Source organism: Spinacia oleracea, chromosome 2 (genome assembly GCF_020520425.1).
Source record: "Spinacia oleracea cultivar Varoflay chromosome 2, BTI_SOV_V1, whole genome shotgun sequence".
Classification (NCBI taxonomy): Eukaryota; Viridiplantae; Streptophyta; class Magnoliopsida; order Caryophyllales; family Amaranthaceae; genus Spinacia; species Spinacia oleracea.
The window spans coordinates 1,828,294-1,848,551 of record NC_079488.1 but is presented as its reverse complement, the minus strand read 5'-3'; the positions used below and the strand labels follow the sequence as shown (position 1 = coordinate 1,848,551).

General features: G+C 35.9%; 1 protein-coding gene and 1 long non-coding RNA gene across 11 annotated transcripts; one reads left to right on the top strand and one right to left on the bottom strand.

Moving 5' to 3' along the window:
- Positions 1–7,581: 7,581 nt before the first annotated feature.
- On the top strand, positions 7,582–13,511 carry LOC130467721 (uncharacterized). Of its 6 annotated transcripts, none has more exons than XM_056836373.1 (4): positions 7,582–9,441; positions 9,590–9,640; positions 10,826–10,997; positions 13,299–13,511. In XM_056836373.1, the coding sequence occupies exons 1-4, from the start codon at positions 9,313–9,315 to the stop codon at positions 13,418–13,420; spliced, it is 474 nt and encodes a 157-aa protein (XP_056692351.1). In that variant the 5' UTR covers positions 7,582–9,312; the 3' UTR covers positions 13,421–13,511. The 6 variants fall into 6 exon arrangements, 3 of the variants coding, with proteins under 3 accessions (XP_056692351.1, XP_056692350.1, XP_056692352.1); XM_056836372.1 differs by having other exon boundaries at positions 7,588–9,441; positions 9,590–9,713; XM_056836374.1 differs by having other exon boundaries at positions 7,592–7,866; positions 9,590–9,713.
- A 1,578-nt stretch (positions 13,512–15,089) lies between these two features.
- On the bottom strand, positions 15,090–19,437 carry LOC130467720 (uncharacterized). Of its 5 annotated transcripts, XR_008927421.1 has the most exons (9): positions 19,121–19,437; positions 18,884–19,026; positions 18,607–18,712; positions 18,040–18,192; positions 17,702–17,927; positions 17,260–17,581; positions 16,951–17,056; positions 15,640–15,783; positions 15,090–15,528 (listed from the first exon to the last, which is right to left on the bottom strand). It is a non-coding gene; the product is annotated as an uncharacterized lncRNA (long non-coding RNA). The 5 variants fall into 5 exon arrangements; XR_008927417.1 differs by having other exon boundaries at positions 17,260–17,927; positions 19,121–19,436; XR_008927419.1 differs by lacking the exon at positions 18,607–18,712 and having other exon boundaries at positions 17,260–17,927; positions 19,121–19,436.
- Positions 19,438–20,258: the final 821 nt, after the last annotated feature.

Genomic DNA, 20,258 nt, shown 5'->3' with positions numbered 1-20,258 from the left:
AATAAATAACTTAAAACATGCATAAGATAAATGTGATCTAGTATGGCCCGACTTCATCTTGAAGCTTTAACTTCAAAGTCCGTCTTGAAAATATCCGTGGGAGGCACCATTTTCTTCAAATAGGATAAGCTATAACTAATTACAACTATTTGATGGTACGCAGACCATATTTGAATTGAAAATTAACTTTGGTACTTTAGACCAATTACATTCAAATTAATGGTACGCAGACCATATTTTCTATCCTATTTGGGCCATACTAGTCACTTCATAACCTGCAAAACAGTACATATACAATATATACCATTCACCCATTCATTATCATGAATGGCCCACATAGCTGGTTAGTAAAACACATTATGCATCACGTAAACATTTGCAGCAATTAATCAAGGGCACCAATAATCTACCAATTATTCAGTCCTTATTAATTCTAATCAAGTTGTTTTAACCTTAAGGATTTGTAGACCTAATCAAGAGTTTTATGACTAAAAGGGCTCCCACTTAAACCAATAAATTCATATGCTTTACTAATTTTAAACATAAAAATGTATTTCAAGTCTAACCGGAAACATACAAATTTAATTAAAATTTAAAGCTCGTATAAATTTATAATTGAATCCAAAAGTTTAATTTAATTTCAGTCGTATTTAAATTAATTCATGATTTTAATTTTAGTAAAATAATTAGAATAAATAAAATTTATTATAATTACAATATTCAAAATTAAAATCCAAGAAAATAATTTAAATTATTAATTTTAAAATTAATTAAAATTACGTAAACTGAAAATTTTTAAACATTCAAGACGATCTAATCGCAACGCAAACACCCTACGCATCGCACGCCCATGGGCCGCACGCACACAGCCATCGCTGGCCATGTGCGCGCAGCCCATGCGCTCGTCGCATAGCTGCTGCATCTCCATCGCAAGCCATCGCACGCTGTGGTGCTTGCTGTGCGCGCGCCAGCGCTAGACGCACGCGAGCCATCGCTCGCCAGCGCACGCTGCGCGCACTCCATCGCTCGCTGTGCGCGCGAGCCATTGCTCGCTGTGCGCGCGAGCCATCGCTCGTTGTGCGCGCGAGCCATCGCTCGCTGTGCGCGAGCAATTCCGCGCGATCAACGCTGGGCGCAGCGCTCGTGGCACGCGAGCTTGCGCTCGCTGCGCGCGAGGCTGCGCGCCCTTGCGCGAGGCAGTGCGCGTTGTGGCGCAGCTCGCTTGCTGCCCACACGCGACTGCCTTGGCTTGCCTTTCGCCCATGCCCATTTGTTCATAGCTCGTGGCCCACGACACAAGGCAGGGCTGCTGCCTTGTGCTCGTGCACCATGCCTTGCTCATTGCATTCGTGCCGCACGGGCGACGAGCTCCCTTGCTCGTCGTCGCATGCCCGCATTATACAACACCCCTTAAGGGTAACACGAAGCGTCCATTGCTTTGTGCGTGCAAGTTATATGAACGAATCGCATAAGAATTTAAAATTTATATTTAAAATTAATGACAAATTAATAAATAATATTAATTTCATAATTTTAGGGCGAAAAATCGGAAATTTATTATTCAATTGATTTCCGATTTACATGGATTCAAGTCTAGGTCATAAAAATTTAAAATTTATCATAAATTTACAATTTTTATGGTGGTTTTTAATCATAGGTTTCTAATTAAATTATAATTAATTATGAAAATCAAATTAATTCTAAATTATTCTAATTTTCAACAAATTAATCATAATTACAAATTAGATTGCATAATTAACAAGGCTAGGCATTCAAACTTGTTAAACATATACAGTAGGTCAATCAAAAATTCAAGATTTATCAACAAGAATCGCAAATATTTAATTTAACATCTTAAATTTACGAAATTTTGCATTCGAAAAACTAAAACCTTCGAAAAGTCATAGTTAGGCTTCGAATTTGAGAATTCTGGGTTCGGCAGAAAAATACTAATTTTGTCAAAATTTTAGAATGCCTTTTACATGCGGAATTGACACAAAAATCACTCGATTTGGATGAGTAACGAAGAAACTGCCGAAAAACTGCGTACGTATAATTAAATAAACGCAATTTGCAATTAATTAACAATTACGAAAATTAATCACCCCTTTTAATTCTTGCAAATTTGTAATATTTAACCATGTTCATGCAATTTAGATTATGAAAATAATAAGGGGCTCGTGATACCACTGTAAGGTTATGATACATATGATATTACATAAATCATGCGGAAACAACCATTAACCCAGGAATACATATTATTTACACATAATCATATAGCATAATTTAGATGCATAGTCTTTGTTGCGTGCCTTCCCTAGCTGCGCCCGAACCGAACAAGAACAAGTTTTTAGGACTCCAAGTGTCGTCCCTCCGTAGATAGTCCACAGCACGTCCGGATCCGCCTTAAGATTGACCAACTAGAATCGCCCTTAAGGTACTAGAATTTTCGGCACTATTGAGCAAGGAATGTGGCTGAATTTTTCTCTCAAAACTCACTTTGAATACTTGAATTAATCTCTGAAAATATGTGACCCTAGGCACGTATTTATAGAGTTATGGAAAGGGAATTGTAATCCTAATAGGACACGAATTAATTAAACTTAGAATCCTACAAGAACTCTAATTAGTTAATTTATCCTTTTAGGAATAGGAATTTAATCATATACTAACTCTAATAGTTTTAGGAATCATGCATGAACACAAACTCACACACACACGGCAGCCACAAGGGCCGCCCATGCGCGTGCGTGCGAGCAGCAGCCCGCGCAGCGAGGCCCACGCAGCCGTGGCCTTGGCGCGCGCTGGGCCTGCCTTGCGGTAGGCCTGGGCGCTGCCTTGGCTGGGCTTGTGGCGCGCGTTTGGCTTGCTGGGCGATGGCCCGGCTTCGTGCTGGGCCTTCGTCCGGCAGGCCTCGTCCGATGCTAATTCGTACGATACGCTTCCGATTAAATTCCCGGTTCCGGAATTCATTTCCGATACGAACAATATTTAATATTTCCGATTCCGGAATCAATTTCCGTTTCGAACAAATATTTAATATTTCCGTTTCCGGAATTATTTTCCGATTCCGGTAATATTTCCGATTCTGACAATATTTCCGTTTCCGGCAATATTTCCGATTCTGGCAATATTTCCATTTCCGATAATATTTTCCGATACGTACCATGTTTCCATTTCCGGCAACATCTACGACTTGGATAATATTTATATTTCCGATACGATCCATATTTCCGTTTCCGGCAATATCATCGTTTCCGGAGTATTCATTTCTTGCCTATGACGATCTCAGCTCCCACTGAAACCAAGATCCGTCGATTCCGAATATCCATAGATGGAGTATCTAATGCCATTAAATACTTGATCCGTTTACGTACTATTTGTGTGACCCTACGGGTTCAGTCAAAAGTAAGCTGTGGATTAATATCATTAATTCCACTTGAACTGAAGCGGCCTCAAGCTAGGCATTCAGCTCACTTGATCTCACTGAATTATTAACTTGTTAATTAATACTGAACCGCATTTATTAGACTTAACATAGAATGCATACTTGGACCAAGGGCATTATTTCCTTCAGGGACGACACTTGGAGTCCTAAAGACTTGTTCTTGTTCGGTTCGGGCGCAGCTAGGGAAGGCACGCAACAAAGTGTATGCATCTAAACTATGCTAAATGATTATGTGTAAATAATATGCTTTCCTGGCTTTATGGTTTTTTCCGCATGATTTATGAATTGTCATATGTATCATAACCTAACAAGGCCTAGGCGCCGAAGATTTCAGCGCCCAGAGCCAGGCGTTGAAAATAGGGTCGGGGCTGTTTTCTTAGTCAGATTCGGATTCCTGAAATCCGTAGTGTTTGAGACTTAATCGAGTCTTTTAGTGCTTATTAATCTTGTGACGGGATGAGTCTGGGCCCGTTACGAACTCTAGGCTCGTTAGGATTTTAATTAATACGTAACTCTTATTTCCGAATCATATTAGGAATAGGATTCTCGCAGTTTTCTATCTCATTTAGGATTTATGTCGGAATGCAACACCTAATTCTGACAGGTTTCTAACTTTTATGATTTGCCACTTTTAGAAGCTACCCTTTACGGCAGTTACTATTTTTAGCAGGTTTCTATAAATAGCAGGTTTCGGGTGAAATGAAAAGGGGAATTGAGATTCGTTATTTTATAGGAGATGCGTTGTCAAGTGGAGATTTATGCTTTCATCATCGGACCTTCCCTTTCGGGAATGGGGACAAAAGTAGGTGTCTACAGTATGAAATTTAGGGGTTTTATTTTTCACTTAATTATTGAAATTGTTGGTAGATATGATCAATTTAGTCCATGATAAAATAATTGAGATTGTTAATCTGTCTGGATTTTAATTTTGTCTTATTAAATTTAGGGTTCATATAGAAATAGAATTAGGGATTTTCAAATTTTTGCTTAACTGTTGAAATTTTTGGTAGATAGCATTAATTTACTCTATGATAAACTATTGAAAGTGTTAATTGTTTTTGGAGTTGTTGGATAGTTAAAGAAACGACTCCATACTCGATGTAATCACACAATTGTGTTCTTTCATGTCTTACCCTCTTGCTTGATTTTCAGTTTTCTGGGTGGTTGTGTATATTATGAATGAAATTCATGAAGATGATAAAGGGAGGTAGTTAAGTGGGACCCACTTGGAAAGAAAATTAGGTGAATTCTGTTAAGTGGTGGTGATTTTAGAACATTTGATAGATTGTAGGTGGTAAATGTGAAATTGCAATTTATAAGGTGGTAAACATAAAAATGTGAAACTTTGTAGGTGGTAAATATGAAAAAGTCCAAATTATATATACAAACTTTTAGGAAAGACGATCTAACGGTTAGACCACTTTTATGCATGCACTTTAACTAATTATTTAACTGCTGAAACCAATTAGTTAAGTTTAAAATTTAATTAGTTAAGCAACGAAACCAGTGAGTTATGCAACAGAACCTATTAGTTAAGCACCGAACCAATTAATAAAACGATGAAATTAATTAGTTAAGCAATGAGATCGATTAGTTAAGATTTTATGAGTTTTAGTTATTAATAAGTTTGTTCGAAAATAATAACTATTCGATTCATAAATGTAACTATTTGTCTTTATACCTTAACTATTTTGTTATTCAATTAGTTATGATTTTATTACGTTTACACTAGTTTTGGTTATGATTTACATTAGTTTTACACTAGAAATACTCGCAACATTTTTTAGTTATGTTTTACACTAGTTTTACACTAGAAATACTCGCAACATTGACCCCTTTCACGCATGCCAATATATAATTCAAAAGATTTTGTGTAAGACCGTCTAACGGTAAGATCACTTTTTTGGTACAATACCAAAAAGTGATCTTACCGTTAGACGGTCTTACACAAAATCTTTTGAATTATATATTGGCATACGTGAAAGGGGTCAATGTTGCGAATATTTCTAAACGCAGAAAATATGTAATTACGATTTACAATAGGTCTAAATTGGTTCACTAGTTGCTATATCCGTAATGCCGGCTTTTAAAGGGTAAGTTATTAATATTAAAAATGCAAGGAAGGGATATGCAACCATGCATGGGTTCTAGTCTTTAAGATATCTTCCCATCAAATTAGTGACTGGACCCATAACTTACATTATTTACATTAACAAGATTTAGAAAATAATTTAAATCCATATATAATGGTTTCCTGACATTTTTTAGGGCCGGAGCGAATCATCAGTAAAGAACCCCTTATATATGCATAATAAGAGCTCTTAAAATTAGATTTTTGGTAAAGGACCCCTTATATATGCATAACGAGAGCTCTTAAAATTTGATTTTTGGTGGGTCCAAACAAAATATTAGTGTACGTAATTTCAACTTTCATTAGCTTGACCTCATTTAAATAGATTGTTTTATTTTCTAACTTCTTATGTACAATTGTCAGGATGCTTATATCATATCATATTTCAAGTTATTATTTTTTGAAAGCATGCTTAAATTATTGATTAAATAATCAAAATTGTAACCATAATAACTGAATAACAAATTAAGAGAACGTAACCGAAGTGTAAAATCACCAAAGTTGCATCAAAAACATTAAACACACCTAGTATATCATATAAGTTAATTATCCTTGAGCCTAGCCAAATAAATTAATTACCTATGCCTAAAAGCTCAATCTCAATAAACTTATACACATATAGGTTGATCGATCGATCGATAAAATAAAAAACAAAAAATATTTGTAAATTAGCAAGAGGCACATATAAAAATTTGTATCCTCATTGCTAAATTACATCCCAATTTATTTTAAGGGAAACAAAAAATCAACTCAGGTTGACGTCATCAAACGACTGTCACCCTAAAACTCAAATCTAGCTAGGTGAGGTGTCATACACGTGTCACCGTAGATCAGCCACTGAACAAAATCAGAAGACTTAGGTTCTTGGAGAAAAATACTTGGACATAATTGATGACGATGAGGCATTATTATTAATATTATTATTGCCATAACTTTTCAAACTCAAGGAAGTCATGGAATTGAGATTGCTCATATCTTTCTCTTGATCTTCATAGATTGTATCTAAGGCAACAACGTTGCTCGAAGCACGTCTAAATTTGATGATGTTGACAAATTGTGGTGGTGCTACTTCTATTGCTATCCTTGCTATTCTTGCGGATGCCATTTTTCGAAAGGGGTATAATTGGAAAAAAATGTGGTAATTAATTTTATGAGAAAGAAATGGAAATGGGAATTGAAGAAGAAGAAGAAAAAAATGGTGTTTAGTTTAGTTTAATGTTTGGGTTGGAATGATTGAAGAATGGAGAGAATAGGGAGTGGTTTTTATATGCAAATTTAGTTGAAATGTCGTTATTAAAATTGCCGGCATTTACTTTTTGTAATAAATGTAAATTGTAGGATACTTCTTACTAATTTCCAAATGATAGAAAATATAAGGGTTAAAATATGCAACGTGTACGTACACTCTAGTAGTACTAATCCAAATTATCAAACTTGTTTTTATGAGTTTTGTTTGCATCGAAAACTTCATCCCTTTGCCTTTTCTCGACGTCTTTTCTCAAACTATATGGACAAGTGCTCTCTTTTATCCTTTAAGGACTAACGACCTCTTTGGTAGTCGGTCATAAATGTTGTAAGTGGAAATGAATTTGTATGTAAATTTGTAAGAAAAATCAGTGTCATTCCCACAGTATGTTAGTCCACTCAAAATTATGTAATTTTCTTTATAAATTTTTATTACTATTCTAGCGGTGGTATTAGATGAGAATGCAAATTTATGAACAAAACACCAAGTTTGAGACAAATTTCATTACTATGAACATCATGATGATATTTTTTTGCCAAATTACACTTAGATTTAGTCTCATTTCCACCATTTATTATCGGCTACCAAACGAGTCATGAGTTTTTGGATGGAGGAGTGTCCCGTAGATGTTGTTGTTGTGGGTCCAGCCCACTTTTGTGCATAAGTTATGTTAATACTTGTGCTTGTGTTTTAAGTGGAAGCCCAATATTCTACTTATTGTTGTGGCTCAATGTTGGGTTATGTTGAAGCTTCTTTGGGAAGTTTAGGGTAATATTTGGCTGTCTTGAGAGGCAGCAAAGGAGTGTGACAAAAATCAGAAAACACACACACAAAAAGGAGATGAGAGAAAGAGAGAAGTGAGTTCGTAGTTTTCAGGGCAGCCATCAGAAAACTGCCGTTTGCCGGAGATTCAACGGTCGGATCGTGCTGATTTTTGGTCAGCTTGTTTAGGATACATAGGGCCTCATTTTGAACGGTTGGATCGTCGTTTTGAGCTCTGGTTTGTCCGTGGTCGCTGCTGGACAGAACCTACGTTTTTTGGTGATATTCTTCATCTCTTGTCTTTTAGTTGTTCAACTCTTATGTATGAAAGTGTTGGTGGGTTGTGAACCTTTGTATGTCTGATTTGGGTTCTTTTGCCCTCAATTTTATCATAATAAGAGAAGGTGACAAGGGTGGACTCCTCACAAGTCCCGTGGTTTTTACTCTTCACATCGAAGGGGTTTTCCACGTATAATTCTTGTGTGTTGATTGATTTTTTGTTCTTCCGCAATTGATTTTAGTTGTTGTCCATTAGTGGTTGATTGTTAGGTTATTTGGTTGTTGGATTATTAGTGGTGTATTGGAGTTGTATTGTTTGGTTGATTGTCTTGGAGGTGATCCTTGTAGGTAGTGGATATACTACTAGGGTCCTATCAGTTGGTATCAGAGCGGAGTTTAATTTGATCATTGTTATGGAGTCTACTAGCAGTAGTGGAGGTAGTTCAATGGTTAAATTGACATCAACCAATTATTCCATCTGGAGACCGATGATGGAGGATTTGCTATATTGCAAAGATTTGTTTGATCCAATTGAAACAACCACAAAAGTCGATGGCACCATATCTAAACCTGAAAAACCAGAGAAAATGGACGAGAAAGATTGGGGAAAGTTAAAGAGGAAAACTTTGGGGACTATTAGGCAGTGGGTTGATATTAGCATTTTCAACCATGCGTCTCAGGAGTCCGACCCATATGATTTGTGGAAGAAATTAGAAGGTCTTTATGAAAGGAAGACCGCACATAACAAAGCTTCATTAATCAAGAGACTTGTTAATTTGAAATTGTAAGGTGAAAAGTCTGTTTCTGGGCATTTGAGTGACTTTCAGGATATTATTAATAAGCTGACTACTATGAAGATTATTCTTGATGATGAATTGCAGGCTTTGTTCTTGTTGAGTTCTTTGCCAGATAGTTGGGAAACCACTAGTAGAAAAAACCCCTGTTGCAACCCCCTTGTTGCAGCGTACATGTAATAATACGCTTCAACAACCAGTAGGTCAACGCGGGTCAAACTTTATAAAGGGTTGTTGCAGCGTACAAATTAATTGCCCGCAGCAAGAGAGTTTTTTGCAGCGTACAAAATAAAAGCCCCCTGCAATAGCCCATTTATTTTGCAGCGTACAGATAAAAGCCCGCTGCAATAAAAAAATTTCGCTGCAAAGCTAATTAAGAAAAACATTTCGGATCTCAAACCTAAGGACGCTCATACTCCCTCTTCTTCCCTCAGCTTTCCCTGCGTACTCTCTCACCTCCTCATTCTTCTTCTTCTTCATCTGCTCTCTTTCTCTCTCCTAAATCCCTTCTTTCTCCGCCTGAACCACCACCTTGAATTCTGTCGCTGCCCTACCCCCTCCCATCGTCATCCCCGCAGTTCCTTCACTCCACCACACTCAATTTTACATCTTATCTTTCGCTTCAAGAAATTTGAAAGGGGTGACGTAAAAAATGGGAACCCGAGAAGTGTACGAGGAGAAGCTTCGAACTGGAAATGTGTATCACCATGATCCCACCATTAATCCTGGCCTCGGCACCCCTCGCTGCCCCCGTTGTCTCTTTCTCCTCGACTCCGATTCTGTATATTCTCTTTGACCCTTGTTAATTTTTTATTGTTTTATTGTTTTTCTCTGCCTTTTTCTATGCACATAAACTGTTCGATGATTTGTCTCTCAGAAATTTCTTGCATTTCTGACGATTTCCCTTTTTGGGTTTCTTTTTGATTTAGAAAAATGGTGAATGGACAATTACTTCTGTCTTGCACGATGCTACAGCTGTGGTATGCTCTCTCTCTTTCTCTTTGCTTATACCCAGATAAGCCTTCGAACTCAGCCGCCTTCGAAATTGAGGAGGTATAGTTTTCTAACTTTTTGTATTTGTTTTTCCCTAATTTCGTATTTTTAGGGTTTGCTTTCAGTCAATTCTTGATTTTCCCCTAATTTCGTATTTTTAGGGTTTGATAATATAAATTATTCTTATTCTTATTTTTTGTGTTACTTGATCTTTTGGTGATACCACATTACAACTATTTGAGCCACGCATCTCAAAAATATACGTTGGTAAAAATACTTCTCTGCGATAATGATTATGTTGAAACTACTGTTGATTTGAATCTTTAAGTTTTAAGCATGTCCCTTTTATGTTAGTTTATTTTTAATGACTTCGCAGTGAGTCTGTACTTCAGCCCCTCAACCAGTTGCCTCCTCCAAATGTCAAACGGGAGCTTATAATGCTTTCTTTACCGGCAATAGCTAGCCAGGCCATTGATCCTATGGCTCAGCTGATGGAGACAGCTTATATTGGCAGTTTAGGTTGAAATCTTATTCTTTATTTTGAATTTAAAAAAAACTTTGTTTTCTCTTATTAGTATTCCGTAGATTGTGTCCTTCGGTTCTTCTGGGGCTGTTATAGCAGCAGCTTCAGAAGAGAGAAAGCATGAGATGTAAGGTTAAGAATACCTTTGTTTCCCAGAGCACTATTCCCATTATGCTCATCCCTTTGATTCTTGGTGGCAGAATCGGGAGGCTTTGTTGAATATTAAGGTCTTAACTTTGAATAAATGATAATCTGGGAGGGAGTTTCCCTGGTTAGATGTTTCTATAATGGTCACACATTCACACTTGTAACATTGAATGTGCTAGCTGACTATTTGGTGGGTGGAAAATTATGGCTTTGCTAGCAGTTGTAGCTATGCCCTCCTGTAAAGTTGGTTATATCCTCACTACTGATTTGTATCTAATCACAAATCACGATCTATAGATAATTTGAAGTTGTTCTTCAGTATGTATATCTTGATTTGTCAAAAAATAGAATGTTAAATTTCTGTAAAAAGACTGGGTTTCTTTTCTAGGTAGGCATCCATCATGTATGTCTTTTGGCTTCACCATTTATGTTAATGTGTTCATCTTTTTCGCTTTACTTTTCTTGGTAACTGATGGATTTGGCACATCTGCGTTCTTCTTAGGTTCCACTTTTCAACATAATGAACAAGTTTGACGGGGAGACCATAACAGAAGTCGTGCGTCCTCAAATAGCTAGGATGCGATATCGTGTAACTAAACTGCCACCTTACATTATTGTGCACATGCAGCGTTTCACGAAGAACAACTTCTTTGTTGAGAAGAATCCCACCCTTGGTATGTATCATGTTGTGTCCTATTATTTTGGTGCTCGTGATGGGACTAGTCTGTGTCATCACAAAGTTGGTTTTTCTAATTATCTTCTTTATCTTCCTTTTAGTGCAACTTACCTTGTGTTCAACTGAAACAGTATTTTGTCAAACTTATACTTACCTTGTGTCCAATGTGTAAATCAGGTGTATACTTGCGACACTGTGTGCCTTTCCAGTTTCCACTTCTCTTATTACGTTACTTTTTTGACTCATTTGCCTAATTTTAAACTTAAACTTTGTTTTGATTTATGATTATCACAAAAGTTGAAGATTGTGAATAATGTGTGGGTTTTAACCAAATAGGAAAAGCTTCTTGGATTAATAAGCATTTGTTGTTGTCCAAAGATCCTGATTTGTGAACAATAAACCAAATAGGAAAAGCTACATATTTTCTCAGAGTATTACACTTATTACATGTTTAATATGAATAGTTTTAACTTTCTAACACTCATTCCAATCTACTTATGCAAATTTAAGGCTTGTTTGGTCGTTATAGGTCATATTAGGCTAAAATGAGGCTTTTTTGCTCCCAAATATGAAATAAAGAACCTTAGGACTCATTTTAAACATATTAAATGTTTTATATGATTAGTTTTAACTTTACAAGACTTAATCCAATCTATTTATGCACATTCATGACTTCTTTGGCCGTTATAGGTCATATTTAGGCTAAAATGACATTTTCGCTCCCAACTTTGGTCTAACGAACTTAAAAACTAATTTCAAACTTATTACATGATTCATATGATTATTTTTAACTTTTCAAGACTCAATCCTATCTATTATGCACATTTGAGACTTGTTTGGTCGTTATAGGTCATATTTAAGCTAAAATGAGACATTTTCGCTCCTAACCTTGAACTAAAGAACCTAAAGACTCATTTTAAACCCTTTACATGATTAATATGCTTAGTTTTAACTTTCTAAGACTCATTTCAATCTATTTATTCACATTTAAGGCTTATTGGGTCGTTATAGGTCATATTAAGGCTAAAATGAAGCATTTTCGCTCCCAACTATGAACCAAAGAACCTAAGGACTCATTTTAAACTTACTAAATGTTTTATATGCTTATTTTTAACTTTCTAAGACTCATTCCAATCCATTTATGCACATTTAAGGCTCATTGTGTCGTTATAGGTCATATTTAGGCTAAAATGACATTTTCGCTCCCAACTATGAACCAAATAACCTAAGGACTCATTTTAAACTTACTAAATGTTTTATATGCTTATTTTTAACTTTCTAGGACTCATTTTAGCCCATTTATGCACATTTAAGGCTCATTGTGTCGTTATAGGTCATATTTAGGCTAAAATGACATTTTCGCTCCCAACTTTGAACTTAAGAACCTAATGACTCGTTTTAAACTTATTATATGATAAATATGCTTAGTTTTAAGTTTCTAAGACTTATTCTAATCTACTTATACCCATTTAATTCTTGTTTGATAGTTATAGGTCATATTTAGGCTAAATGAGGCATTTTCGCTCCTAACTTTAAAATAAAGAACCTAAGCACTCATTTTAAACTTAATACATGTTTAATATGCATAATTTTAACTTTATAAGACTCGTTCCAATCTATTTATGCACCTTTAAGGCTCATTAGGTCGTTGTAGGTCATATTTAGGCTAAAATGACATTTTCGCTCCCAACTATGAACTAAAGAACCTAAGGACTCATTTTAAACCTACTAAATGTTTTATATTCTAGTTTTAACTTTCTAGGACTTATTCCAATCCATTTATGCACATTTAAGGCTCATTGTGTCGTTATAGGTCATATTTAGGCTAAAATGACATTTTCGCTCCCAACTTTGAACTTAAGAACCTAATGACTCATTTTAAACTTATTATATGATAAATATGCTTAGTTTAAGTTTCTAAGACTTATTCTAATCTGTTTATGCACATTTAATGCTTGTTTGATAGTTATAGGTCATATTTAGGCTAAAATGAGGCATTTTCGCTCCTAACTTTAAAATAAAGAACCTAAGCACGCATTTTAAACTTAATACATGTTTAATATGCATAATTTTAACGATCTAAGACTCGTTCCAATCTATTTATGCACCTATAGGCTCATTGGGTCGTTATAGGTCATATTTAGGCTAAAATGACATTTTCGCTCCCAACTTTGAACTAAAGAACCGAAGGACTCATTTTAGACTATTAGGACATTGTCATTAGTTTCTTGAATGTTAAAATGTGATATTTAATTTGTATTTAATCTAATGTTTAATTTAAATTTCTGTTTTTGTAAAGGTCTACACTCCGAGGATTGCGCCTTATGCGAGGAATTTGATGTGGTTCGTGAGCAATGGGCTAAGTTTTTTACCAACAAGTATTTATTATTGGCTTTAGCGCGCTTGATCGAGTTGGTTTAGTTGTTATAGAATAAATTTTATATTAAAATGTATGTTTATGTTGAAATTGGAACATATATTTAAATGTAATATGTGCACTTTGGTTTTGGGATATATAGTATACAAAACTCCAGTTGTTGTTTTTATATTTGTTATACAGGTTGCGTTATTCTATTATTGTTTTGACAGGTTTCTATATTTGGTGCAAGGCACTCTAGGTATCCCTAAACAAAATTAGAATTTTCCCGCCAAAAGTGCTTTTTTGCAGCGTACATATATGTTGTACGCTGCAACAAGGGAAAAAAATTTGGCAAAAATTCAGACTTGTTGCAGCGTACAAATAAATGTACGCTGCAAAAAATTGAGTAATTCAGACTTGTTGCAGCGTACAAATAAATGTACGCTGCAAAAAGTTGAGTCTTTTGCAGCGTACATATATATGTACGCTGCAACAAGTCCAAAATTTTGCCAATTTTTTGGCACTTGTTGCAGCGTACATCTAAAAGCCCGCTGCAACAAGTCCAAAATTTTGCCAATTTTTTGGCACTTGTTGCAGCGTACATCTAAAAGCCCGCTGCAACAAATCACTTTTTGCAGCGAACATTGTACGCTGCAACAAGTTCAGACTTGTTGCAGGCCCCCCAGTTGCAGCATACGATGTACGCTGCAACAGGGGTCTAAAAGCCCGCTGCAATAAGGGTTTTTTCTACTAGTGAACCTTGGTTGTGACTATTAGTCATTCAGCTCCAGAAGGTGTTCTATCTTTGGATGTGATCAAAGAAAGCATGTTCAATGAAGAGATAAGAAGAAAGGAGATGGCAGTTGATAATTCACATGCTCTTGTTGTTGAGAATCGTGGAAGAAGCAAGAGTAAGGGTCCCAAAGGCCGTGATAACTCAAATCTAGGGAAGGTCCAAGTCTAGAGACAAAGAGACTAGGACATGTCATTACTGCAACAAGCCTGGCCATATCAAAAAGTTTTGCTACCGTTGGAAGAGAGAACAAGGTAAGAAGCAAGACTCATAAAAGCATGGAGATGATAAAAATACTGCAGCAACCGCTTCTAAGAGTGATGATGATGTCGCTTTGATTTTTGCAACTAGTGAGTGTCATCATGTAGGGAGTTCAGACACAGAGTGGCTTGTAGATTCAGGTGCTTTATATCATTGTGTCCCAAAAGGGAGTATTTCACGGACTATCAATCTGGTGATTTTGGTAGTGTGAAGATGGGGAACAAGAGCTCAGCTAGCATTGTTGGGTTGGGTGATATTCGTGTGAAGACAAGTGTTGGGTGCATGCTTACCACTACAACAAAATAAGCTTTTAATAGCGCTTTTTTCAATGAAAGACAGCGCTTTTAAAACGTTGTTAATTAGCAGCGCTGTTAAAAGAATAAAAGCACTTTTAAAAAGCGCTATGAATATTGCCTCATTTATCAGCGTTCAATATATAAGCGCTATTAAAGCTCTAGAATGGCGGAAAATTTTGTGCACCCAATAATATAATTTAATTTTATTAGTAGCATTTAACTAAAAAGAGATGGCAATTTTTGTCACAATCCTTTTTAGTTTTAATTTTTAATTATTAAGTTCCTGTAAATAAAAATAAAAATAACAATAAAAATAGAGCCTACATGGGGTAATGTAAGAATTGAATATATGTCTTACTCCCAACAAAAAAATTAAAAAAAAAATAAATAAATAAATAAATAAATAAATATTACAAATTGAATATGTATAAGATCCAACTTCATTCTATCATATCAAATAAACGTCTCGATGTCTCGTGCATAACTTAAAATCATATGTGCCTAAATACACACTAGAATAAAAACATACTAGAAAACAGATAAAATTAAAACGTTGTACAGAAATCCCAGTCGAAAAACATAAGTAATCGGTGCTAAGAAGACTCTTCCTTTGGTTGCCGCAACTGTCGTCAATGTATTCTTGATGTACTCAGAACGGAAAATTTTTATCCTCTTCAATTTTCAGTGCTCGTGAATAATCAACTCTGAATCTGGAGAATCTAGTGTGACTGACTGCTTTAGAGATAGATGCCAGTAGAATGTACGATGATTCCTGCAACAACCAAATCAGTTGAGGCCACAAGACAATTTTCTTCCCTTCCTGTAGAACCACAACCAACAAACAACTCGCAGGTCATGTTATAGGACATGATTTTCCTATCAAGTACAAAACTGTCACTCAAATAGAAGTGAAGTGGTGGGCCTGGGGTACCTTGGAACTTAACATGCAAGTAGAAGTGAACAAGACACGCTGAAGAATGAGGAGGTCCAGCTTCAGGAACAATGCTAGTTAACACAGGTTTTATCATGGGGATTCTAGGACTTCAGATTGGCACCTTGGACGTACTGGAACAACCTGCAAAGCTCATACACAATTTTTTTATAAAAGCCTAAAAACAAATTTTTTTTGGGAGAAATACTTTGTTATTAGTCACAGAAAAGAGACAGAATACGTACCCTAAACAAATGGCAAACATGCTTTCCTCACAGAATATTTAACATTGATTAAGCACAATAAACAAGAAGACTTTTGTGTGCATATCAAGAAACAAGTCTTAACCACCAGTTTGGATTGGATACACTAATTATCTACTCTTAGAATAAAGTCTAGAATCCACGTGAGAAAGCAACGAGACCAAGTTTTATACTAGATATTGGCTAATGACTATGATCCTCCCTTAATTGATTAGGGAAATCAACTGATGCAGTTATCACATGAAATCACTTTAGTTCCAGTATACCTGAACTATCTGTCTTAGGCTTCATAGGCAGTTAGGCACTCAAAACTTAAGTTATGTTAGCCATAATTGCTTCCTTTTTTGGCATGAAATGGCGAAAAAAAATATAGAGGAAGTTCTCCTCAACCAGCTAAAACTTCAGCTCAAGGAGATTAATCAAATTTGAGCAACTGACCTCATGTTGACATATTTCTAGAAACTTTAAACAACGGTTTAGCTTTGTATCTAACAAGACTACAGTTGAAGCTTGAAGTTTATCGTTTTTTCCAATAAAAGCTTCTAGCTCATATAAATCTAGAGACATTTACAATAGAAATTAAATACTTGCCATTTTCAGCATGTTAAATCTAAATATAGTCTTATAAATCAAAAATGAAAAAAAGGAGTTGGTTTAGGATGCTTAGCTCTGGGCACAGAACACCCAATAAAACAACCAATAAAACAAGCTTAATGTTTACCAAGTTTGACTGAGAAAAGATGTAGAGCTAATGGTCTAATCCAATGACAATATTATAAAATGGACTCTCTAGACATTTATATACTAAAAGGCTCAGTGTCAGGAGAGGGATAGTCAGAATTAAAATTTGGGGATTTTTGAGTGCGCATTGTCGGAGTTAAAAATTGAAAACAAGCTTTTTAGATGCAGGACAAATATCCAGCTTGTCTGTGACAAATACCAGGCACAAATTAACAATCTAAGTGGCTCTAAAATAGAGAAATTCATATGAGAAATAACAGTTCGAGTTGAGGAAAAACACTCATACAAGTCTAGCTGAGGTACCCACCTGTCTGTGACCTCCTGAACCCAGATGTGGAATTGCAACAGTCATGAATCTTATGGGTTCTAGTCCATCAATTCTACCTTTGCAATCTTCCCCAGCCCTTTCCTCCCTGCAATTTAAGAATCATTACAAGTCTACAACGTACTAAACATTCAGCTTATCACAACACCAAATTTATTTTTCAGTAACATTCCTTCCTCAGTAGCTTTCACTGTCATTATGAGCTAAACTATCTTTAAGCTTAATGATTTCAAGTGTATACAGAGAGAATAACAAACTGAAACAAACAGAATAAAGAAATTGAATGCATACCGCTAAGGATTCATCAGAGGAAAGCTGCCGGCAATAAAAATCAATATCATCTCCACCTTGTTCGCCATAATCCTTCTTCAGCAAGGGTTCTCCTTTGACTCTACGACATTTGAAACTCAACTTCCCTTTCGTCCATGAAATACCAAATATTGGACTCTGCCTCTGGATTATTTGTTCAGAGATTGGTGTGCCAAAATCTTGAGAAAGTGAGATGTCTACATTTGGTTTATGTCTTCTGTAATAAACCAAATCATCGCCCCCATAATTGGTTCCTAAGTCAAGTGCTCCTCTAGCGAAGTTGGCATGTAATAAAGTGCCATAACTGCAGGACTTTTGAACATCAACATCCTCCTTAGTTTCCTCTGAATCACCCTCATCGGTATCACCAAATGAGTCTGTGTCAAAGGGGATTCTGAATCCTCAATTCCAGTAGAGAACTTACTGTCACAAGTGCCTTCTCCATGGTATGCCTTCTTCAATTTTCTAGATGAAACAAAATCTGTCAAGCTTTTAACTTTTCTTAGATTGAATTTACAAGGAGAAGCTTTATCTCTGTTTATCACAGGAGTAACACCAAAACAAGGTGATAATGGAGCAAACATTATTGGTCTCTGCACTTGAACTGAAACTTCTTGTGCAGTTCTCAGCTCCATCAAGCTAAGAGAAATCTGTATCAAGCATGAAATATTGTCAGGAATATCAAATGCAATCATGTAAATTCTAACCAAGTACAGTATGCTTTATGAAGCTAAAAAAAAGTAAAGGGAAATAAAGTCTTACACAAAGAGAGAGCTGCACTTAAAACCACAATGGACGATTGACATAGGAATATTGATCTCAAGCTCCTTCACATCTTCTTCAAGAGAAACAACTCGGAAAGGTTCAATACAGCAGGTGTCAAAGGAACCATCTCGTTTGCCGCTTATCAGAACCCTAAAATATAAGAAACATATTATTGTATCTTTGATTAGATTGCCGATTTCAAGGATAGATTACCGGCAACGAGGGCGTACCACTAAGTAGAAAAAAAACATACTCCGTGAAACATAACAGGTTCATGTGCACAAGCCTTGACTTACGTTCTAATGCAATATCCAATCATTCAACCAATTCCAACTAAAACCCATATATTTAGAAATTCACCCTTAAAATCACCATATGCACTGCCAAAATATACCTAACATAAAACTATATATATTTTTAAAACAAAAACCCATTTTCAACGCACCTTGTTACATGAATCAAGGCATATGGTTAATTTTTAACCCCAAAATAGAGAAATTCATATGAGAAACAACAGTTCGAGTTGAGGAAAAACACTCGTGCAAGTCTAGCCGAGGTACCCACCTGTCTGTGACCTCGTGAACCCAGATGTGGAATTGCAACAGTTATGAAGCTTATGGGTTCTAGTCCATCAATTCTACCTTTGGAATATTCCCCGACCCTTTCCTCCCTACAATTTAAGAATCATTACAAGTCTACAACGTACTAAACATTTAACTTATCACAACACCAAAATCAATCAAATATGCAAAATTGAGAAATTCAACAAAACAGTTAGTTAACATATTTCATACAAATCACCAAAATCCAATAATTAAGCTACAATTACTAAACAACTAACTTGTCCATAAGTGAGGACGATTCCATTATATCCCTTGCACAAAGCATCAACTAAAGGGGTAACAGATTTGTCAAAAATCCGAGACATGGCGTTCCCCAATTTCCGAAAACGTAATTCGTGAAAGTATGTGAACCAATTTGCACCTAATTGCACAAAAATCCATATAAAATTAACCCTAATTTTCGAAAATGTTAGCCAATGAAATGAAATCAAAATAAAAAGTCCTTAGTTATAGACCTGAGGTTCACCAGGAAAGACGAAAATGCAGTCGCAGCCGAGAAACGTTCGCTGGAGAAGAAGCTTAAACACAAAAAAATTGGGATTTAGATTGAAGGGAACTCTTTAATTTTGGTTTGGGTAATTTCGGTTTGATCAAGTGGATTGGAATTGAACACTTGATCGAAATCGGTATTGAACTTTTGAATTCGGCGCAGAGAAAGCGATCCTTAACTGTGGAAGTAGTGTTGTGTGGAAGAAGGAAGGAAGATGGAGAACGTGTAGTGCGTGCGTGGAGGATTGGCGGAAGGTTATCTATTTTTTTGGTGAAGCATATGGTTTTTTTTTTAAAAATAAGCAATTAATCACAGCGTTTAAATAAAAGCGTTGTATTATATTGAGGTGGAAATTAAAATTGCTTCTTTTAACAGCAATATAAAATAAAGTGCTGTTATTTGATAAAATTAATAGCGCTTTTTGATAAACGCTATTAATTAGGCGCTATTAATTAATGTTTTTGTTGTAGTGCATATTGAAGAATGTGCGTCATATCCCTAATTTACACTTTAATGTGTTGTCTGCAAATGTCCTTGATCTTGAAGGGTACCGACACACCTTTCGTGATGGTAAGTAGAAATTGTCTAAGGGCTCGATGACAGTTGGTCGTGGCGAGTTGTGTTGTTATTTGTATAAGACATACTTGAGTGTATGTTCTGGTGAGCTGAATGCAGTTGAAGAAAAGAATTCTCCAAATTTGTGGCATCGGAGACTAGGGCATATGAGTGACAAGGGGATCAAACTGTTAGCAGGTAAATATCTTATTCCTGTTGATAAATCAATTTCTTTTGACCCTTGTGATAATTGTTTGGCAGTTAAGCAACATAGAGCTTCCTTTTCTAGGAAGTCCACCAGAAGGCAAGAAAAGTTGGAGTTAGTTCACTCCGATGTTCGTGGTCCTATTGAGGTGGAGTCTCTTGGTGGCAATAGATATTTTTTCACTTTCATTGATGATGCTACTCGAAGAACTTGGGTGTATATGTTGAAGACAAAAAGCCAAGTGTTCGAGATTTTCAAAAAGTTTCATGCCATGGTAGAAAGGGAGACCGAAAGAAAGTTGAAGTGTCTTCGATCTGATAATGGTAGTGAGTATACTTCGAAT